This window comes from Tenrec ecaudatus, chromosome 7 (assembly GCF_050624435.1).
Source record: "Tenrec ecaudatus isolate mTenEca1 chromosome 7, mTenEca1.hap1, whole genome shotgun sequence".
NCBI lineage: Eukaryota > Metazoa > Chordata > Mammalia > Afrosoricida > Tenrecidae > Tenrec > Tenrec ecaudatus.
In genome coordinates this window covers 61,073,679-61,097,675 of record NC_134536.1, presented here as the reverse complement: position 1 = coordinate 61,097,675, position 23,997 = coordinate 61,073,679, and the positions used below count along the sequence as shown (strand labels likewise).

The 23,997-nt window shown below is 44.0% G+C and overlaps 1 protein-coding gene and 1 long non-coding RNA gene across 2 annotated transcripts in view; one reads left to right on the top strand and one right to left on the bottom strand.

The window, feature by feature from the left end:
* Positions 1 to 1,226, bottom strand: part of REV3L (REV3 like, DNA directed polymerase zeta catalytic subunit) — a 170,274-nt gene extending 169,048 nt beyond the window's left edge. The window contains exon 1 of the mRNA XM_075554663.1: positions 300 to 1,226. Within this exon, the coding sequence (XP_075410778.1) occupies positions 300 to 438 (139 nt within the window). The 5' untranslated portion in view covers positions 439 to 1,226. The remainder of the gene's footprint in view (positions 1 to 299) is intronic.
* Positions 864 to 22,062, top strand: LOC142453393 (uncharacterized). Its single transcript, XR_012785374.1, has 2 exons — positions 864 to 1,213; positions 20,250 to 22,062. It is a non-coding gene; the product is annotated as an uncharacterized LOC142453393 (long non-coding RNA).
* Positions 22,063 to 23,997: the final 1,935 nt, after the last annotated feature.

Here is a 23,997-nt window from a genome sequence, read left to right as displayed (position 1 = left end):
GCCGGGGGGCGGGGCGGGGTCCCACAAGAGCCCGTGCTCGGAGGACAGAGCGCGGCCACCTGGCCCAGCCTCCCGGCCCGCACGCGGGCTGGGCTTTCGGACGCCGCACGCCCGGCGCTCGCCGCCCCCCACCCCCGCTCCGAGGGCGCCGCGCCCCCGGGACACGCGAGGAGGACGGAGGGGAGAGGAGACGCGGCAGCGACCCGCGGCCCGAGCCGGTGGCCGGCGCGCGCGCGGCGGGAAGGGCTGCCGGGCGCCCCGCCGGTTCCGGCTCCCGCCCGCGCCCCGCGCCCGCTTACCTGCCGGGGTCGCTCCGAAGACTCGCACCACCGGCACCTTCTTGACAGGGGCCTGGGTGAGGGGAGATTGGCAGATATCCAGTCCCTGCAGTGGGCTGGCCATGTAGTAGTCGGCAGTCACGATCCGCACAGAAAACATGTTCGCCGCCGCCGCCGCCGCCGCCTCCCCTTCGCTAGCGACCTGGCAGCAGCAGCGGCGGCAGCAGCAGCGGCGGCGGCGGCTCGCTCCGCAGCGGCGCCCCCTCCCCTTTCTCACACACGCACAAACAGACACCGCGAGGAGCGACGGCGGGCGGGGTGGTGTTGGCAACAGCTGCCGCCGCCTCCTCAAGAACACCCGGCGAGGGGCCGCTGGAGAGAAACCCTCGCGCTTTCGTCGGTGCTGGTGCTGCCGCCACTGCCGCCGCCGCCGCCGCCGCCGGGGATAACACGGGCTCCTCGGTCCCAGGCTGCAGCTCTTGTTGCCATGATGATGATGTCACGGACGCAACCACTGAGGGAGGGGGAGGGGGGTTGTGTGGGCGGCGAGGGGAGGGCGGTGTGTAGTTGGGGGAGGGGAGCGGCGGGACCGGGAGGAGAGCGGGGCGGGCACCCGAGCGGGACCCCCAGGGGGGAGCTCCAGAAGGTGTTCTCTCCCCCGCCCCCGGGTACGCGTCGAGGAAGGAGGCTGGCAGAAAGTAGGGCCCGCGCGCGGCGCGAGGGATCGATGACTCGGCCGGTGAGCACGGCCACCTGGGTGGGAGCAGCGGAGCGCCGATAACATAGATGGGCTAGGAGGGGAACGCCAGTGTTCGGCGCTGTTTGGGCGGCTACGCGGGATTGGCCGGAGCGGCGGCTCTCGCGCTTGGCTCGCCGACCGCCATTTCACATCCAGCAGAGGAGGCGGGGCAATGGCGAAGACGGCTTTTCACAAGGTAAGAAAGCCCGCCCGCGGGAGGAGGAAGGCGAGGTGCAGCTCTCGTGCCGCTGTGGCCTCGCGGGACGGAGGGCGGGCCGCGGAGTGGGCGGGGCCGGGCGTGGGCGCGGCCGGCCCTTCTCAGGTAACGTCGCGGCTCCCGCGCGTGGCCCGGGGGCGGGGCGAGGGGCGGGGGGGGCGCGCGAGCGCGAGCTACGGCCTATAAAAGGGCCGCCCTGGCGCTTCCTGGAACGTGCCGCCCGGGCTGCTGGCGCCCCGCCCTCGCTGCTTTGCTGCAGTGCCGGCGCCGGGCCCGTTAATGAGATTTATTCACGTTCGGTTCTGCTCAGCTTTGCCAGGGGGTGGCAAATCCGATGCATAGGGGTTTCCAACCTCAGTGGTTTCCCTCGCCCTCTTCGATCTTTCCTTGGATTCTGCCCCGGCCCCACAGGCTGCGTGGCGGGCGCGCGCGTGTACCCGTGAGAGCCTGGCAGCTCCGCGTGACCTCCCTTCTTCCCGACCTTCCCCCGGCAGGCTGAGGGATTAAGAGGCTTCCAGAGAAATTGTTGGCCAAAGGAAAAGGCCGGTGAAAGACACGCCATTAGCTGTGGATTCCCCGGGTTGCTCATTAGTATGTTTTGCGCGGCTTATACCCGAAGGCAAATTGGGGAGCGGGGGCGGGGAGGGGGGTGATTAAGGCCGTTAGGAAAAAAAGCAGCAGCTTTACCCGAGCCTCGACAAAAGTGAAGAGGAGCTGTAATGGAAAGAAAAGACAGGCACAGATGGGGCAGAGCTGGCCATTGGAACGGATGGGTTTTGTCTGACCTGAGCAGTGGTAGTGGGCATGACCTTGGACGCAGGTTTTAGTCTCTTCTGGCCTCAGTTTCCTCATGCCTGAGAGCTTTCCTTCAAAACAAAAGCAAAAAAAGCCTTCGAATTTCTTAACAAAAAGCTTCTAAGCAATGCAAGGCAGAAACTATGGTTTCGAATGCAAACAAGGCCACTGAATTGACATTTTTGAGTCGTTTTCAAGCTACACGAAGTAGAGAGCATATTTTCTCATTTAATGTTATTTGTACAGGGCCGGGGTTAATGTTTGGTGGGTTATAGATTTGAAATCGTGGGGGGGGGGGGATCTTCACATAGGAAAGGGAAAATCCTCAAAGGAACAAGTTACTGAGAATAAGCGCTCTCTAAATGCCACGATATATAAATGCTAATAAGAGCTTACCCTCCAAGGAATTTGAGACTGATTATCACAGTAAATTAGCCTGCACTTTTCAACCTCAAAGCATAATTAAAAACATGCAGAATTCACTGCCATCCGTGGATTCCAACTCAAAACAACCTTACAGAACAGAGTAGATCTGTTCCTGTGCGTTTCTTTCTGAGGCTGTAATTACTTACGGGAGCAGGAAGCCTTATCTTTCTCCTGTGATTCCGAACTGCTGACCTTGCTGTTAGCACCCCAAGGTGTAATCCACTAGGCACCAAGGCTCCTTGATAACAGTTTGTAATATTTCTAATGATATACAGGAAATTACTTGATAATATTTTTTAAACGAAAGTGCCCTTAAATTGATTAGAAGCTAAAGAAGACTGTTGAAATGATTTACAAATAAGAATGCCCAAATGCATTTTTTTTCCATAAAAATAAAATATATATCTGGTGCAAGCTGTTGTCAGGTGCATTATACTTAAATATTCTTAAAGTGTTTTATAGTACAAGAGTGTTCTTAAATTTTAACTTTTGACTTATTTGGGGTCACAATTTGGGGATTGAGGCTGAAAATCTGATTTAATAGCCCACACTATAATTCTTAAGCTTTATAAAATTTGAAAAACAAATCAAACATACCAGGAGGAGTCTTGATGGCACTGGGTTAAGTATCAGGTTGCTTACTAGAGGTTATCTGTTCAAACCTATCAACTGCTCCCATAAGGATTTATAGTCTGGGAACAATGAAGGGTCACTATTAATTGGAATCAACTCAAAGGCAGTGGGTAATATAATTCAGGGCATCCAGATTTTTAAACTTATCCTATAGACATAAATCATTTTATCTCATTTGGCTTTATTGTGCTTTGTATGTATGATATTTTTACAAATTTAAGGTTTATGGCCACCCTAGGGTCTCGTAAGTCTCCCGTTGCCAATTTTCAAACAGCATGTGCTCACTTTGTCACACAAATTCTGGAACTTATTAAAATAGCTCAGACTTTTTCATGGTGCTCTTGTACACTTAATAGGCTATAGTGTGTGGTAGTTACATAATCTTGTCAGTGTAGGGGTGGAGTTTAGCCTGTCAATCAGGGCGCAGCTTGATAACCTCATTTGGAGGCACTAAGGAGATAAATAGCTTGCTCGAGGTGGGACACCAGCTCACTCCCTGAGAGACATTGCTGTTGAGAGGACACATGGAGCTATGCTAGAGCCCTGGAGCTGAAGGAGCCATGTGGAGATCCCTGCTAGCGCTGAGATGCTTCCACTGCCACTGGATCCACAAGACTCTCCACGCACTGGCCTGTGACCTTCCTGCATTCGGTGTCATTGCATGTGTTGTGTGAGTCTGAAGAGGCCTTTATAGGTTGGTATCAGGACATAAGGGCTAATGTCGGACTTAAGGGCTTGAGCTGGACTTGCTGGCATGTTTCTCAATATTCAATTGCTCTTGCATATAAAACTCTTATACACATATGAGTGTCTATGAATTTGTTTCTCTAGTCTACCCAGAGCAACACAAGTGTAAACATAAAATTTATATGCTGGGAAACAAAAAAATTTAATTCAGTTTACTTTGTGTCAGCATTCTTGTTATTGTGGTAGACGTGCCAATATTTCTAATTCAGAAAAAGGGAAATGCATCAAAGTAACAATAACTATTTCTAGAAGAGGTTTCCTTACCTGATGTCTCTTGAATTATCATTATTTACTTTGACAATTGTAAAGGCAGTTGCTTTTATGATTCAAATCTCTCTAGAACTCCTAAATAAACCTTCACTCTTGAGAAAAACATTTGTTTTTTAGGATGTTGTGTACATTGCATGACATTTAAGTTGATCCTCAAATTGTAAACCTGATGGTTCACAACTGTTTTATAAAAATACTCTTCATGAAATAAAAACATGAGAATTTTGAGTGAGATAATTAAGATTTTAAATAATCATTAATTAGATAAATGAGTTTAAACAATTCACTTGATTTTTTGGTTGATATGTTCCTCATCTTGATGTTATAAGGCTGAAATGAGATAAGGTATGTGAAAGTTTTAGCAGTCACCTGTAGTACTGATGAGGAACACAGCTTTCCCCCAGATCCTGGATGCTTCCTCCCCCCAACTACCATGATCCGAATTCTACCTTGCAGGGCTGGATAGGGCAGAGGCTGTACACTGGTACATAGGAGGGCTGGAGACACAGGGAATGACTTGGACTTGTCTTACCTGCATACCATATAAGGAATGCCAAAGTTGAACTCTTAAGAATCTATACTTAGTGGAGTTGAGTGACCGAAGGGGTTTCAAAAAGTTCATGGGAAAAAAGCTGTTCTCTTTTAATTTCATTTTTTGTCACAAACTTCTGAAGCCCCTTGTACTGTTTGTCAGGTGATTTAAGATATGGTGGAAAACAAGACAGACATGGTCTCCTTGTAGAGTTTATTGGCCTAGTGTCAGAAATATATTTTAGTGATGTCAGTTAATATTTATTTTCTTCAGGCTTTCTGACCTATAAAATGAAAGACCCTCTGTCTTCGAGTGACCCTACATAGGGTTTCTAAATCCAGGGCTATACATGGTTTTGGGAACAGATAGCCTCATTTTTCTCCTGAGGAGAAGCTAGTGTGTTTGAATCACCGATTCCATAATTAATAGGCCAGCACTTCCCCAAAAGTGCCACCAGTGCTCCTCTTATTGGCCTGTGTGTATCACTTAGTCAAAAACCTGCCCAGCCTTCTGTGTAATGCTATTAAATGTTTACTCACTGTTAACAATTTGTCATCTAAGACACAAGACAATGGCTGCCATAATTTTGTGGCAAATGCTCTTAAGGTGGTGCACTCAACACTCAGCTAGCTGCCTTCTAACTTGCTAATATGTACTTAAGAAGATGGAAAATTTTAAATCTACAGTAGCCAGACTCACTTGCACCTAGTGCTGGCAGAAGGCCAGTGAGTGGTATGTGGGTGGATGTTTTAGCAGTAGGGACTGGGGAGGATCCTAAGAGTAGCATTAGCCTATTTTCATAGCATAAACAGTCCTAAGATACCAAAGTGGCTTCAGTGAAGAGTTAGTTGGGAAAAGATACTAACCATCAGGATCCAGTTTGGGCCCATCCTAGCACATGACACCTAGTTCCCAGCAAGCATATGCACCCACTCAAGACTTAGATGTGAAAGTGAGCAACATAATGCTTCAGCTTTATTCAGTGAAATGGGATCTTCTGGCAAATGGGAGTATCTGGTTCTGAGCAGTGGGGGAGAGTACTGGCATCATCTGTTGGAGTCATGGGTGCTGACTGCAGGTGGTGCTGGAATGGGTTTCTGCTAGAACAGCCCTATGGCGATGTGTTCTTCCTGGTTCGTTCTGCTACCAACTATCCTGGATGATGTTTTTACCCAAGCCTGCTTCTCTGCTTGCCTCTCAGAGATTGGCAAGCTAGATAGTATTTTTAAATATTTTTCTGCTTAAACTAGCTTAGTCAGGACCAGCTACATCATTTGTGAGATCCAGTGCAAAATGAAAATGTGGAGCCCTTTGTCCCAAAAGAGGGGAAAAGAACCTTGTACGTTCTGAATAACAAAGAAACTTTGCTATATATTTCTTCTGCCATCTCTTTGGGCCTGCCACAATTTTTAAAATGTTTGCTTCTCAATGTCATTCTGAGTAATGGAAAATTAAAATTTTAAATTGTTAGAATAAATTTTACTATGCACTCATAAATTGTGCAGTGCCATTTTGGAATGCAAATATAAGAACATTTAACTTGTATGGGGAATCTCCAAAATTACAAAGTCAGCTTTGTATTTATATTTTGTAGCTGGTACATGCATATGTATTTCTTGCTTACCAGAACAGTGTAAACACGGCCCAAAGCTAACTCAACTGTTTTTATTTTCCTTCTTGATATGCATACTTTCCGCTAACATTCTCTCTTCTGCTTACTGATCAGGAAGGAAGGAGGAAAAGGAAAGGGAACTGGGGGTGCCCTATTTTTGCTTCTACCTATGTCATCATTTTCAACATAAATAGTTGGCTGGTTACCAGAGAAGTAGCACATAAGGGAGAGAGGCTATGGCATTGTTCTTTGGCCGTTTGTCTTTCTTTAGAAGGCCTTCTTTCTGTGTTTAAAGTAAGTTCCAGTTCCAAAGGAAAGTATGGCCTCTGGGGACTGTTAATGCCTCCGCTTATTCAGTCATAGGTATTAGAAGCTTACTTTGTGCAGGTTTGTGACTTATTAAATCCCATGTATCCCTAGTCTGTACTCATGAAGCTCAAGAAGCTCATGAAATCTCTAAACACATGAGGTGGCAGGAGAGTGGATACACACATAGTGTGTACCTCCTCTGCTCACATGTACACTTCCTTGTACTACTTGACTTACAAAATCAGAAATCCAATCGTAAAACAAGATGTTCGAGGCAATGACTCAAAAACACGCACCGCCATCAGGTTGACGCGAGCTCATAGTAATCCTCAAGGACATGGCAGAACGGTCCCTGTGAGTTTCTGAGACTTGACAGGAGTAGAAAGCCTTGTCTTTTCCTTGCAGAACACCTAATGGATTTAAGCTGCTGACTTCATCGTTAGCAGCCCACCGAGGAGCCCTTCCGCCAACCGCCAGGACTCCTTAAGGCAGTGACTACAGAGCACTAGCCCAAGTACAGAACCGGCTGTGACTTCATGCACAAAATGCTCAGGGTTTCTCAAGAAGACTTTTTGCTTTCTCTGAAACAGTTCTCTGTGCACAACCTTGAACATTTCTGGCCCCTGGGTACTCCAAGCCACTGACAAACGCCTCATCCATCTCTAAATACCTCCCCAAATGGGGAGTGCTCTCCACTAAACTAGGGCCGATTCCTCTGCCTGGAGGTAGGAACCAAGATCACGGCAGATACAAGAAAGGTCAGAGGCAGTTTGAGGTAGTGGTTCTTAAGCAGCAAGATAGAGAATTGAGTTTCAAGGGCTTCAGTATCACATACCTGGGAGAGCAGAAGTAAGGTGACTTTCATGTACCAGTTTATTGGCACTTGGCAGCTAATGTTCAGACATTATCTCGTTTGCTGCAACTGTGAACAGAATTTGAGTAGCTTTATTTTATGCATATGTTTGCACTTGTAATACAGGTGATGAAACAAACATTATGAGGGAAGTTTAGAGGTGATTGGTGAGCTTTAAGGAGTCTTGGGTTGCTAAAACTGTTAGGTGCTCAACTATTAGCCAAAAGGTGACTGCTGAACCACAGCCAGCTGCATCTTGAAGGACAGGCCTGGCTGGCAGCTTTTGAAAGGCCACAGACTTGAAAACCCTCTAGAATGTTTTACTCTGCACTTGCCGTGAGTTGGGCTCAATTTGTTGGCAGCTAATAGCAGCAGCAGCAGTGGGTTTTACATATTTATAATGTTAAAATGCAAACAAACATAAAGAGTAGTGGACTCCAGTTAGAAGATAGTTTCTGGTCGTTAGGAATGAGAGCAAAGAAGCAGAGAAAAGCATCTTTCTAGTCGTTATCATCATCAACTGGCTGAAGGGAGAGAGAAGCCCTGAGGAGAAACCAAGGACGTTGCTGTCATAGCTATGGTACTATGAGAAAAAGACATTTCCTCGTCTATATGCTATTAAATCTACAAAGGGATAAAAAGCTGTGGGTCCGTAGCTCTGGCCCTGCCTTTGCAAACTGTGAACCTCACTTTTTCTTTGTTGAAATGGGTTGATAGTATACAGACGTTAGGTTCTGAGTCATTCATCAAAAGCAACTCATTAAAAAGTAATTTTGCTGAAGAATACACTTACTGAATATTTTCAAGGTAAGTATTCTCCAAAACAAATTTTTGCTAAATTTAGCTTAAGGAGTTTCTGACAAATTATCTTTTAACAAATTGAACTATTTTCCACACATATCAGGGATATTCAGGAAGAAAGACAAGTCTTTCTACGCCGTAAAAAGTTCACTTCAGAAACTCAACAGGGCAGGTCTACACTGTCCTGGAGGGTTGCTGTGAGCTGCCATTCACTCAGTGGCAGTGAGTTTTGGCTTTATAGGGGTGTTGGAAATATTAAACGAGCTATTGCAAGAGAAGTGCTTATAGCCACATACTCCATATAACTACAATATCCAAAATTCTGACTTCAAGTTCTGCCATTCCATTTCCTTAATATTCCCTATGTCCGTCTGTGGCCCTTCTCTACATTTAGGTAAGCTATTGCAGTGGTCACTTGATTGGCTTCTCAGCCTCTTGGCTTATTTTCCCCCAATATTATCTCCATTCTGCTGCCACATCCATTTTAAGCTGTCATCTACAGTGTAAACAATTCTCATGCACACACACCTCATGATTTGGTCTAGATCTTCAGCTTCACCTCAGTTCAGTTTTCTCCCCATTTTACTGTCTGGCATTGCTGGACTTTCACAAACATGCCACTCTTGTTGGAAAAGCATTAGATCTTTTTATGCTTGCCTTACTAATTAAAATTCTTCCTTTTTGTCTTGCAAAATTCTCACTCCTCTTCCAGTTTTAATCAAAATAAACACGTCACTGTAGAGGTGTCCCTGATTTGCACAGGCAGATTTAGATGTTCTTCTTAGTCTTTCACTGCACTTGGGACATGTTTTTGTTATAACTCATGTTATGCTGCTGGAGACTTAGGAAGGGGCCATGACTGCTAACTGCAAGGTCAGCAGTTTAAAACTACAAACTGCCTTATGGTAGAAGCATGGAGCTTTCTATGTACACCCATAAAGACTGATAGTCTTAGAAACTAAGAGGAGTTTTACCCTGTCCTGTGTGGTCACTAGGAGTTGGTATCAACTTGATGCCAGTTTGATTTTTTTAGAGTTCCAAGTACTGAAACAAACTTCTTGTCATTGATATGATTCTTACTCATATTGATCCAGTGGGACAGAGTATAGGGTTCTTAAGGCCATCACATCTATTGAAGCAGACTACCTCATCATTCTGTAGAGTATTGACTGGTGGTTCCAACCTCCAGCCTTTCAGTTAGCAGCCAGTATTTAAACAGTATACCACCAGTATAGTGCCTAGATTATATTAATTACCAAAAAAAAATTCCATTAAGTCTATTCCAACTAACTCATAGTGATTCTATAGAACAGAATAGAACTGCCCCATAGGGTAGTTTGCAAGGCTACATATATTCCTGGGAGCAAATTGTCTCCTCTTTCTCAAATGGCATAGCTGGTACGCTTGAGCTACTGAACTTTTCATTAACAGTTGAGTACTTAATCATTATACCACGGAGGATTCCTTTTAGAATATATATATCTAGTGCCTTAAATGTTTTTTTAAAATCACTGCCATGCTCATTCATGGAAACCCAACAGGGCAGAGTAGAACTGCCCCTGTGAGTTTCCGAGATTATAACTCTTTATGGGACTAGAAAGCCCTGTCTTTCTCCTGAGGAGCGGGATGTGGTTATCAGCCCAAGGCATAACTATCTTGCCACCAGGGATATAACTATATTCCCCCATCTGGAATATAGATCCCCAATATTAATTTAAAAAGTTAAAAAAATCTATGTAGAACCCTCTTCGCCACCTTTCTTTCCTGCATTCTGCACATTGGAAGCTGAGTCCCAGTGAAATAAAGCTGTTAATTTAGCAAGAAGCCATTCCTCCTTAAACAAAGTAATAGGTCTGCATCTATTTTCTGGATCTACTAATAACTCCAGGTTCAGTACTTTAACCTCCTTATTGTAAAGGATCTTCTGAATAGCATCTGTGTTTTGCTCGGTTCCATCTAGGAAGCAGCCTATCTTGTCATGGCTTTCCCATTCTTCCCTAAGCTAGCCCCCTGGCGGTAATCCCGAGTGTGGCTTGGGGTAAATATTAACTGTCAGAAGAAGCTTATCATACCTGGATTGTCTACTAGAGAGATTAAAATGAGTAATTTCTTAAGAATTACAGGCCTACAATATAAAGCAACAAATTTTATGCAAAACAATGTACCGCTTTGAGTACAAAATTACTGATAAAATTAGACCGCCAGGGAGGTTAAAGAGCAAGGCAAAGGGCAGGGTGATTTTTTTAAGAGCAAGATTAATATGTTCTTTCTTTTTTTTTTTAACAATTTATTGGGGCTCATACAATTCTTATCACAGTCCATACATATACATACATCAATTGTATAAAGCACATCCATACATTCCCTGCCCCAATCATTCTCAAAGCATTTGCTCTCCACTTAAGCCCCTTGCATCATCAGGTCCTCTTTTTTTTCCCCTCCCTCCCCTTTCCCCCCTCCCTCATGTGCCCTTGGTAATTTATACATCATTATTTTGTCCTATCTTGCCCTATCCGGAGTCTCCCTTACCCCCCTTCTCTGCTGTCCCTCTCCCAGGGAAGAGGTCACATGTGGATCCTTGTAATCAGTTCCCCCTTTCCAACCCACTCACCCTCCACTCACCCAGCATCGTCCCTCACACCCTTGGTCCTGAAGGTATCATCCAGCCTGGATTCCCTGTGTCTCCAGCCCTCCTATGTACCAGTGTACAGCCTCTGCCCTATCCAGCCCTGCAAGGTAGAATTCGGATCATGGTAGTTGGGGGGAGGAAGCATCCAGGATCTGGGGGAAAGCTGTGTTCCTCATCAGTACTACCTCGCACCCTAATTAACCCATCTCCTCTCCTAAACACCTCTACGAGGGGATCTCCATTGGCCGACACTTGGGCCTTGGGTCTCCACTCTGCACTTCCCCCTTCATTTAATATGGTATATATATACATGTATACATATACACACATATACACATACATACACATATCTTTTTTTTTTGCATGATGCCTTATACCTGGTCCCTTGGCACCTCGTGATCGCACTGGCCGGTGTGCTTCTTCCATGTGGGCTTTTTTGTTTCTGAGCTAGATGGCCGCTTGTTCACCTTCAAGCCTTTAAGACCTCAGAAACTATCTTTTGATAGCCGGGCACCATCAGCTTTCTTCACCACATTTGCTTATGCACCCATTTGTCTTCAGTGATCCTATCATGGAGGTGTGCAGTCAATAATATGATTTTTTGTTCTTTGATGCCTGGTACATATGTTCTTTCTTATTCAATTGTTTGACTGTTTTTGTTTGCGTGTAGTAAATTCAATGTAATTCAAAGTAAACTATTATTTGATTCTATTTTATTTATTTCATCCCATAGAACTCAGTCTTCCTTACTGCTATGGAATTTGGCCACGTGTTTGATGCGTGTATTCCAGTAGTCTTCAACCAGGAGCATTTTTCTCCCCTGGGGATATTTAGCAAACCATCTTGAGGCATTTTTGATAATCATATTTGAGACACTGATACTATTATCTAGTGGGTATAAGCCAGGGGTGTGGCTAAGTATTTTACAGTTCGTGGGCCATCCCCTGTGGTAGTTAGATTTTATGTCAACTTGATGGTACCTGTATGGAGGGGAGGTGTGAAGTACAACCTGTCAATGAGGTGGCAGTCTGGTGATACCTCCTTGGGGATCTGGCCTTTTTATAAGAGAAACCCAAGAAATATCTTTCTCTGGCCCTTCACCCACCCTGATTCTGTGTCTGCCTCCAGGAGTTGGCCTCATATGGGTCTCTGACCTGAAGAGCTATCCTTGCCCTGCCATGTTCCCATGGACTTGGATCCACACGACCTTGTACCCACTGGCCAGTGATCTTCCCACGTCCTGCTTCATTTTCTGAGCCATCAGCCTGAAGCTACATGAGTTTGAAGAATGCTCTGGCTAGCATCCACCCATGGACTTTAGTTGGACTGGGCCAGGACACCTTTTTTTTTGTTTTTTAACAATTTATTAGGGGCTCATACAACTCTTATCACAGTCCATACATATACATACATCAATTGTATAAAGCACATCTGTACATTCTTTTCCCTACTCATTTTTTTCTCCTCTTTTCTTTTTTTACATTTTATTAGGGACTCATACAACTCTTATCACAATCCATACATATACATACATCAATTGTATAAAGCACATCCATACATTCCCTGCCCCAATCATTCTCAAAGCATTTGCTCTCCACTTAAGCCCTTTGCATCAGGTCCTCTTTTTTTCCCCCTCCCTCCCCTCTCCCCCCTCCCTCATGTGCCCTTGGTAATTTGTACATTGTTATTTTGTCATACTTGCCCTATCCGGAGTCTCCCCTCCCCCCCTTCTCTGCTGTCCATCTCCCAGGGAAGAGGTCACATGTGGATCCTTGTAATCAGTTCCCCCTTTCCAACCCACTCACCCTCCACTCTCCCAGCATCGCCCCTCACACCCCTGGTCCTGAAGGTATCGTCCACCCTGGGTTCCCTGTGCCTCCAGCTTCCATATGCACCAGTGTACAACCTCTGCCCTATCCAGCCCTGCAAGGTAGAATTCAGATCATGGTAGTTGGGAGGAAGCATCCAGGATCTGGGGGAAAGCTGTGTTCTTCATCGGTACTACCTCGCACCCTAATTAGGACACCTTCTTGATATAAAATTACTTCTTGATATAAATTCTTTCTTAGGCATCTGTGAGTGTGCCTGTTTTTGTTTCCTTAGCCAATTCAGGCTAACACAGCCCCCATAACACAAATAATTATCTAGTAGTACAAAGTGTCGGTAATGTCAAGGTTAAAAAACCTGTCCTAGTCAAAAGAAAATGTTTATCCCAACATTCCATGATGCTTATCTTTCCGACACGATCACTGAAGACAAAGCGGGTACATAAGCAAATGTGGTGAAGAAAGCTGATGATTCCCGGCTATCAAAAGATATAGCATCTGGGGTCTTAAAGGCTTGAAGATAAACAAGGGACCATCTAGCTGAGAAGCAACAAAGCCCACATGGAAGAAGCACACCAGTCTGTGTGATCATGAGGTGTCGAAGAGATGAGGTATCAGGCATCAAAGAACAAAAAAATAATCTGAGGGGGAGTGCGGAGTGAAGATCCAATGTCCATCTGTAGGCAAGTGGACATCCCCTTACAGAAGGGTCAAGGGGAGTTGACGAGCCAGTCAGGGTGCAGTGTAGCAACGATGAAACATACAACTTTCCTCTAGTTCTTAAATGCTTCCTCCCCACCACTATCATGATTCCAAATGTACCTTACAAGCCAGCAAGACCAGAGGATGTATACTGGTACAGATAGGAACTGGAAACACAGGGAATTCAGGATGGATGATCCTTTCAGGACCAGTGGTGAGAATGGTGATACTGGGAGGGTGGCGGAAAGGTGGGGGAGAAAGGGGAAACCGATCACAAGGATCTACATATAACCCCTACCCTGGGGGGTGGACAATAGAAATGTGGGTGAAGGGAGATGTTGGACAGTGTAAGACTTGACAAAATAATAATTTATAAATTAGCAAGGGTTCATGAGGGAGGGGGGAAAATGAGCTGATACCAAAGGCTCAAGTAGAAAGCAAATGTTTCAGACTGTTGATGGCAACAAATGTACAAATGTGCTTGACATAATGGATGTATGAATAGATTGTGATAAGAGTTGTATAAGCCCCCAATAATATTTTTTTTAAGTTTTATCCAGCACTTGACTATTTGTCTTTAGGGAACCTTAGTGGAAAAGAAACTTGTTTTCTCCCAAAAGAGATATTAGAAGCGGTCATAGTTTGGATTGTGTCCCTCCAAAATTATGTGTTGTAAATCTAAACATACTGGTAGCCCAGTGGAGTAAGTAAGTCACAAAGCCAGCAGTTCAAACTAACCACTGCCCCCACAGGGGAGAGATGAGGCTTTCTGGTTCTGTAAAGGTTTGCAGCTACAGAAACCTGATGGAGTACTTTTATTCTGCCCCATTAGGTTGTTACAGTCCACTTGGTGGCAGTGGGTTTGGTTTTTTGTTTGTTTTATGTGTGTGCAAGATAGTGTCAATAATCCCATTTTGAAATGGGTTTTCTTTGTTATGCTAATGAGTCATTATTATTGTAGTGTGTGCCTTATATCAGTCTTTTTTGCGATATAAAAAAGCAGATTAAGCAAGGAAGACCAAGGTGGAGAAGACAGATGCCCTACCACATGATTACTGAGGAGCCAAGGAATGGAAGATGAAAAGAGACAGGGACTTTCCCTCAAAGCCAACAGAAGTAAAAAGCCATCCTCAGAAGCTGATGTCCTGAATTTTGACTTGGAGTCTCCTAAACTGATAAAGGAACTGTCTATTTGTTAAAGGCACCAACTGGTGTATTGCAGCAGATGTAGATAATGGGGCAGAGTGCCTCAGTAAGGGTGGTGGACTCGAGACAAGTGCCTCGTCCGAGAAGGCTTTACACGGCTTTCCTCAGTTTTTAGTACATTCGAGGTACAAGGTGGGCACCTAAATATTTACTGCCTGAAGGATTAATAAAGTATTTGTTGGCCATAAAAATGGAGTTTTATTTCTGTTTTTTAGATTAAAAGGAATTTGAAGTCAGTTCAGACGTGAATTTCCTGAACAATCACTGTGATAATTAAACTTTTTTGTCAACATGGCTGGGTCAAGATTCTCAATGGTTTGTCAGTTAAGGTAGTCATCCCCACCCCACCCCCATGATAACATCTATCATCATATAATCCTCAGGAGTGTGACCTGCTTCGTTATAGATACTGTGGAAAAGCTTTCTTGCTTTTTGGCTGTGTCTGGACCCTGCATCTGGCTCACTATCTGACCTGCAGTTCTTTGGAATTGAGTGAGTGGCCTGATGTATTTTCTGCTGATCCCAGGCATCATTAGCAGTTTGCCGTTTTAGGTTAATGAGCTCCTTCTACCGACATGTGACCTATGGATTTGGAATTTGCCTCCCTCTACAACTGTAAGCCACTTGCTTGATAGAAAACTCTTTGCATACGTATATAAACTTTACTGGGTCTGCTTCTCTGGCAAACCCAGCCTAAGACAAAGATCTTTCATCTGTTATATTTGTAAGCAAATAATCTCTTCAGTTATGGACAGAAAAAAACATTTAAAATAATTTTTCTACTTCGATGAATTAGAATAGTCTAAAGGGAGAGACTGATGAGCTTGGACATTAAAGATGACGTATGAGGAACAAAAATATAAAAGATGCTTTCAAAATAGAATAATAGAACTGACCCCTTAGTTTTCCAGGACCCTTGTTTAAATTAAGTTTCCAGAACTGATATTGGAGCGTTGCAGATGGATTATGAATAAACAGAAAGAGAACAAACACACATAGAGAAAGGCTAGATTATGTTCCCAATTTAAATAGCCAAGATAAAAAAACCTCAGAAATAAAGTGCCTTTATGAAATAACCTATCTTAGCCTGGTTTTCCCAGGTCCCAAAGTCCCTTTTATATTAACAGCTTAAATCGCATTCCAGGAAAACTTGCACTAATCATCTTTGTTACTAACGTCTTAGGTTTTGTTTCTCATCCTTATTCCAGAGCCAGGGAAGTGTATTTAGTCTCCTATGTGTAGATGCAAATTGACCCTCATATCTCCTTTTTTTTTCCAATAAAGCATAATTCTTCAATTTAAAAGCTTTAAATAGCTAGTATAGAAAATACAAAAACCATTAAGAGTCTATGGAACACTCAGTTTTACCTAGAAACAATCATGAGTAATATTTTCACCCTTTTTCTTTTACTTTGCATTATAACTGAAGCATTTCCCAAGCAATTTAAACTCTCCATATACGTAATAGCTGCAGGATCTGCTGTTTATGGCTGTGCTGTTGTTCACTCACCGCCATCGAGTCAATTCTGACTCATGTGATCCTATAGGACAAAGTGGAACTGCACCTGTGGGTTTCCAAGACTAACTCTTTACTGAAGTAGAAAGTTTCGTTTTCCTGCAGAACAGCTGGTGGGTTTGAGCTACTGACCTTGGGGTTAACAGCCCAATGTGTAATCCATTACACTACCAGGCCCTTGTGACAGTGTCACAGTTTACTTAAGTATTATTTCACTGTTGACCAACAACAGAATGCTCCAATTTTTATACTATTATAAATATCACACTGAGCATTTTTTGTCTAGAAACTGATGTGATATCATTTACACTTTGGACTAGATAACAATAGCATTATTCGTCTATCAGATGTAAAACCCTAAAAATGCATTCTGTAGATTATTAATCTTTTGTATATTCCAGAAACTACCATAGATAGATCTGACCACAGTTCTTGCCTCTAGAAAAACCTGACCAGGCCCTTTTCTGTTCTAAAGGTCTCAGAGTGGGGGCTGCCCTGTGTTAATACATGCACAAAATAAAAATATTGTTAACTTTTTTTACAGCTGAGGTTTCATAGATTACAATAACACCAAGCTCAATTGTGATCTCTTGGTTTTTATATTAAATTTGTATTTTGCTACTTAATTCTATAATTTTTGAATTGTCATTTTAACTTTGTTCATTTCTTATTGTTATCTGCAGTATAACATTGTATAAATTCTGTGTGTGGGTGATTAAAAAGTAAGATTTGACTCAGGCCCAAAGTATTATTTAATTAACTAGTAAATTGTAAATTTTTTTTAACATTACCTACTTGTTGTCCAGTCTATTCCAACTCCGAGCACTCTGTTGGACAGGGTAGGATATTCTGATAGGGCTTCCATGGCTGGAATCTAGATGGAAGCAGACAGCCACATCTTTCTCCCATAAGCAACTAAGCACTTTAATCACTGGGCCATGAGGGCTCCTTTTCTTTTTAAACATTTTATTAGGGGCTCATACAACTCTTATCACAATCCATACATATACATACATCAATTGTATAAAGCACATCTGTACATTCTTTGTCCTCATCATTTTCTTTTTTTTTCTTTTCTTTTTTTTTACATTTTATTAGGGGCTCATACAACTCTTATCACAATCCACACATATACATACATCAATTGTATAAAGCACATCCATACATTCTTTGCCCTGATCACTCTCAAAGCATTTGGTCTCCACTTAAGCCCTCCGCATCAGGTCCTCTTTTTTTTTTCCCCTCCCACCCCGCTCCCCCCTCCCTCATGAGCCCTTGATAATCCACAGATTGTTATTTTGTCATATCTTGCCCTATCCGGAGTCTCCTTTCACCCCCTTCTCTGCCGTCCATCTCCCTGGGAGGAGGTCACATGTGGATCCTTGTAATCAGTTCCCCCTTTCCAACCCACTCACCCTCCACTCTCCCAGCATCGCCCCTCACACCCCTGGTCCTGAAGGTATCGTCCACCCTGGGTTCCCTGTGCCTCCAGCTTCCATATGCACCAGTGTACAACCTCTGCCCTATCCAGTCCTGCAAGGTAGAATTCAGATCATGGTAGTTGGGGGGAGGAAGCATCCAGGATCTGGGGGAAAGCTGTGTTCTTCATCGGTACTACATTGCACCCTGACTGACCCATCTCCTCTCCTAAACCCCTCTATGAGGGGATCTCCAGTGGTGGACATTTGGGCCTCGGGTCTCCACACTGCACTTCCCCCTTCATTCACTATGGTATATATATATATATATATATATTTGCATGATGCCTTATACCTGGTCCCTTTGGCACCTCGTGATCACACTGGCTGGTGTGCTTTTTCCATGTAGACTTTATTGCTTCTGAGCTAGATGGCCGCTTGTTCACCTTCAAGCCTTTAAGACCCCAGACACTTATCTCTTTTGATAGCTGGGCACCATCAGCTTTCTTCGCCACATTTGCTTATGCACCCGTTTGTCTTCGGCGATCGTATCATGGAGGTGTGCAGCCAATGATATGATTTTTTTGTTCTTTGATGCCTGATAACTGATCCCTTGGGGACCACGCGATCACACAGGCTGGTGTGTTCTTCCATGTGGGCTTTGTTGCTTCTGAGCTAGATGGCCGCTTGTTTCTCTTCAAGCCTTTAAGACCCCAGACACTATCTCTTTTGATAGCCGGGCACCATCAGCTTTCTTCACCACATTTACTTGTTCACCCACTTTGGCTTCAGCACTTGTGTCGGGAGAGTGAGCATCGTAGAGTGCCAATTTAATAAAAGATAGTATTCATGCATTGAGGGAGTGCTTGCGTAGAGGCCCAAGGTCCTTCCGCCACCTTAATATTACACCTATAAATATAGACATATAGATCTATTTCCCCATCCTCATATATTTGCATGTACATGTCTTTGTCTAGACCTCTATAAATGCCCCTTGACTCCCAGCTCCTTCCTCCATCTCCCTTGACTTTACTCCTGCCCCACTACCATGCTCCATCCCCACCTGGGCTACAACTATACCTCTTCTCTACACAACTTTACCCTTGATCATTCCCCACCAGGCCTGGAGGGCTCCTTTTCTTAATATTAAGGATCAAATGAATAGTTGACATTTCCTTTTCTTCTTGTACCGTACCAATATCAGACATATAACTGGTATTGCAGAAGTAATTTTCCCTCGCTCACACACAGTATGTCTATGTACCCACTTCTGTATGACTTAAGGCCAGGAGTGGAAAGCCTCTCTTCTTCCAAGGGTCATTGGAATATTTATAACATCATCAGCCGTACAAAAAGATCAACTTAAAAATTAGACTGCTATATTTGGTCACACATTTAATTAACTCACCCCGAGTCTGATGGCTGTAACTGCGTCTCTTTGGTGAGTCGTGCGATGTTAGCTGGTATTGATGATTTCTCTGATCTGATGTTCCTTACTTCTGACTCAGGCAAACATAGCATGTAGCTTCCTAAAGCTGACACGCTGTCTGGAGCCATCCCTGACAGTAAGTTTTAGCTTGTTGAAGGTGAAGATTCTTTGTGTAAAGGTCAGCCTGTCAGGAAACGGCCTGACACCTTGTTCTCTAAGATGATAACAAACATAATGTGTGTTTTTACACTAAATAAATAAAATTGTGGGAAGCTGTACCCAGTGAACTCACCAGATGTTCTTATACCAGAAATGGGGCAATCGAATGGTAATTTACTTTAAAATGTGTTATTGCAAATTTAAGGAGTGGGGAGCTGAGGTTTTTCTTCAGGTAATTAGCAGGTAAATCATTTTCCATTTGACTTTAGCAGAGGTGACCTAGCTTTAGGGTGAAAATGTAAACCCGAGGTTCTTGCTAAGTCCAAAATGTGGAGCAAATATTAGTCTTACGAGTGAGAGGAAATATTACCCAATTTTCTTAAGCAGCTGCTTACCATTTAGTCCCGCTTTTGGTGGAACAGTCCCGATTTTTTAAAATGTTTTCCGTGTCCCTGGGCGTTTTTAAAAAGTCCCAATTTTTTGGAGAGAATGCACGACAAGCTAGGGTATACAGTTTTTGACTGCCATGTGGCTATTTTGCCAGGATATGATTTTTATCAATGGTGTCCCGCTGATCTCCTGCTTTAATAAGGTTAAAATCTGGTCACCTTACATTTAGATGAACTGTTTTCAGACTGAACGTTCGTAGACAAGGGAAAGAGATCCTCATTCTAAAAAGATTTGCCCTTCAGGCCAGTCAACCTTGATTCATGGTAACCCCAAGCATTTCCAAGTAGAACTGTGCTCCGTAGGTTTTCCAATGGCTGCAATCTTATGAGAATAGAAGATCACCAGACCTTTCTTCTGCTGTGATGTTGGTTGGCTTCATACTGCCAAGCTTTTGGTTAGTAGTACAAACAGTTTATGCTAGTCAGGACTATTTGTTTCCAAGTACTCAGCATATCCAAAGCCGTTCAAGATTTCATTTATTAAAGACTTTGACACACAGCTGACTTCCTTTCTACTTTAACTCCTGCCCCGTCCCAAATGATTTCATCACACAGTAGCTATAATCCCTTGTGATAGTTACATGATTTCATGTCAACTTGATAAATAAGTGTAGAGATGAAGTCTTGCCTGTCAGAATGATGCCTTCTTGTGGGTGTGGTCTTCTAATTAGGATTCTGGGAACTTCTCTCTTTCTCCCTGGAGGTGGACAACACACTCTTTTCTGCTTCACCTTCTTGTTGAAGAGCCACTCTTGGAGAGCTGGAGGAGCCACGTGGAGACCCGTGCCAGCGCTGAGATGTTTCCACTGCAATTGGATCCAAAGACTTGGTACCCACCGGCCTGTGATCTTCCTCCATGCTGCATCACTGCATGTGACTGTGTCAGTTTGAAGAGGGCTTCATGGACTAGTGTTGCACTTATGGGCAAATATCTGACATAGGGACTTGATATGGATGTTTCCTCAGTATACAATTGCTCTTTGATATAAAGCTCTCTCTTACACATATATGAGAGTCTCGATTTGTTTCTCCAGTCAACCTGGACTAATACACCACCCCAGCACCAGACTCACTGCAATCTATGGCACACCCTGGATCTAACGTGCTCAGTCAGTGGAATGCAGTGAATTATGTAGTCATGCTTGTCTCGCCATGGCTTTTATAATTCCCATCAAATGGCCTTTCCCTGATAGGTCTGGGTAAGAACATGGGGGAAGCTCCTGTTTGGATTATATGATTCAGCTGTGAGGTTAATTGTGCGTGCCGTCCTGCTGGGTATAAAGTGAGCCCACTGAGAAGCAGGGAAGGGAAATCTTAACTACCAGCAAGAGAAAAGTGCCAGAAGTGGAGCACATCCTCTGGAACCTGAAGTTCCTGTGCATTGAACCTCCTTGATCCAGGAGGTAGCTTTGACATCACAGGAGGGACAGAGGAGCAGCCACAGCAAAACCAGGAGCCAGAGCAGGAGACAGATCGGTAGACTTCCCACCCCCTAGGGCAAGTAAAGCTGAGTGGTTAGGGGCAGGAGGCTGGCATGTGGAGTAGGGTACCTACCTCTGAGCACTTATTTGGGCAAGGTGGGTTTGCATACCCATGGAGTTGGGGTTGAATGCCTTCTGGCTGCAGTGTAGGGCAGAGTGGCATGCCTTTTGGGCATTTAGTGGCAATTGTAAAAGAACTTTGTAACATTGCCTGTGCAGGGCAGAGACCAGACCAAGTGGCTGAGGGCCAAAAAGAGGCCTGACAGTGGGCATAGCAGAGAAAGAACAGTTGTGACTAAACAGTTGTATCCTCAGCATTTCTCACTTGAATTTTAACCTGTTAACTTCCCTAATAAACCTCATAATTGTTAGCATATCCAATTTTGTGAATTCTGTGGCCATTTCAGTGAATGATAGAACATAGCTGAAAAGTAGAATGTGCTGTGGGAAGGAACAGTTGGTGTCTAAATGGGTAAGGAAGTCGAAGGGTGGAACATGTCTGACCTTAGCCTTGGGCAGCTGATGCTAATGTTGGTGATTTTCTTTCCCATTGGGTCAGACTCTAAGATAGTTAAAGTTTATTGTGCCAACCTGGCTGATAAACACATGTGGGGTTAATTGAAGGGCAGAGAGATAAATGGCTCAGTGAGCCTCACCTTTCTAGTTCTCGAGTCCCTTGCTTTCTGATGGTCGGACTGGGTGCAGCTGCCTTAGCCAGTTCCCTGCTTCAGCTGGCAAGGCTCACTTCCTGCAAGACACCCCCAAGGAGAAGCCACATGGACCTACCTTGATGCAGCCCTGGGTGCTGGAGCAGTGTTGTGGAAACCCCTGCCAGCGCTGAGATGCTTACACATTCACCGATTCGGCTTTCCTCCTTCGGCATCATAGTGTGCATTTTGTGAGATGGAGGAGGACTTTGTGGATTGGTGTCAGACATATGGGCTAATGTTGGACTTGTGGGCTTGGCCAGCACTGGGTTGGGATGTTTTCTTGATGTGCAGTTACCCTTTATATAAAATTCTCTCTTATACATGAGTTTCTGTGGATTTGTTTCTCTAAAGTACCCAGACTGACACGGACTCCATCCCCATGTCACATTCTTTTTTTTTAACATTTTATTAGGGGCGCATACAACTCTTATCACAATCCATACATATACATGCATCAATTGTGTAAAGCACATCTGTACATTCTTTGCCCTAATCATTTTCGAAGCATTTGCTCTCCACTTAGGCCCTTTGTATCAGGTTCTCTTTTTTCCACTGCCTCCCCGCTTCCCCCTCCCTCATGAGCCCTTGATAATTTATAAATTATTATTTTGTCATATCTTGCCCTATCCGGCATCTCCCTTCACCCCCTTTTCTTTTGTCCATCCCCCAGGGAGGAGGTCACATGTAGATCCTTGTAATCAGTTCCCCTTTTCCAACCCACTCACCCTCTACTCTCCCACACATTCTTTTTTATATTCAGTTTCACCTCTAACTTCTTAGTGCAAACGTCTCAGTCAAGAACTTTTATTCCAGCCCAGCTCCCAGTGCATCATGCTCCGTTTCCTGACCTCTTTTTTCTTTAGCCTTCAGCTGCTCATTGTTTACTGATTCTCTGACTTGGAACCTTCAGTCTTTCGGCTTTTTTCCCCTTCCCTGTCAGTCTCTTGTGTAGTCACTTCCTCTCATCTCCTACTCCATTGTACATTATTGCATTCATTTGCCAGTAACTACGACTGCCTTTGCTCTCTTGTCCTACAGTCGCACACTCCAGCTCCCACTGAGTGCCTACTCCAAGATTGCTGAATGCACCCCTATGTAGACAAGCATCTGACACTGTAAACTTAGGTTTCCCAGCTTTGACTATATATTTCTATCCATACTGTTGAGAGGAAATGTTAAACTTTATAATCTACATGTAGTTAAAAATCACCAGCCACTGCGTGAAAAAGACACAGCTTTCTAACCCCATAAAAAAATTAAAGCCTTGGACACTCACAGGGAACTTCTGTCCTTTCCTATAGGATCAGTATGAGTTGGCACCAACTTGAAGGCAGTGAGTTTTTGAGTCTTTACAATGGGGAGCCATGGGTGATGTAGTGCAGTAAGCATTTGTGTGCTGACTTCAAGATCAGCAGTTTGAAACCACCAACTAACTGCTCCTTGGGAAAAAAGATGCGTCTGTCCGCTCCCATAAAAAGTTCGTCTGGGAACCCACACGAGCGGTCCTTCCCTGTTGTACAGTACTGCTGTGATTCAAAACTCCGTCAGTGGCAGTGAGCGAGTCTCCACAATCTGGACCTCAATCTATATGCAAACTACAGTGTTATGAATTCTCTTGTATGGACCCAGGATTGTTAATAGGTTGAATCATTTTTATCATTATCACTCTTCTCTCTGCCACCAACTGTTGTGCTTACTTTTTGATTCTACTTTTTTCAGTTTGGAGCCTAGTTCATTCAATAAGATACATCTCTAACTTTTAAAATTAATGTTGGGTCATTCAAAAACATGTTGTATAGGGTGAAATGATGACTAAAGAAGCATCACTTGTAGAAAGTTACCCCTTTTAAAAGGAGCTTTTGTTTATCCCAGTAATTTCTTCCAGGCCTTCCTTTCTCAGACCTGGTGGTGCTGTCAGGTAAGCATTGGACTGCTAACCGTAAGACAGTGCCAGCCGCGCTGAGGGAGAAAGAGGAGATGATCTGCTTCCATAAATATCTGTGCTCTCAGAAATCTTATACAGTCTCTAAGAGTTGGAATTGACTCAATGGCAGTGGATTTGGCTTTTGCTAAGGTTTCTTAGACCTGCTAAGTCAGAATGTCATTGGGAAATTCTGTTACTGTCTTGACTGTCAAGAACCAAGGAAATCATTCAAGTCTTTAAATGAGGAACCTGAGACTTAAAGAGTAAATGACTTGCCCAAGGGATGAGTGGATCAAGGTCTCCTGGCTTCTTGATAAGCAATCTTCCTATTCATCT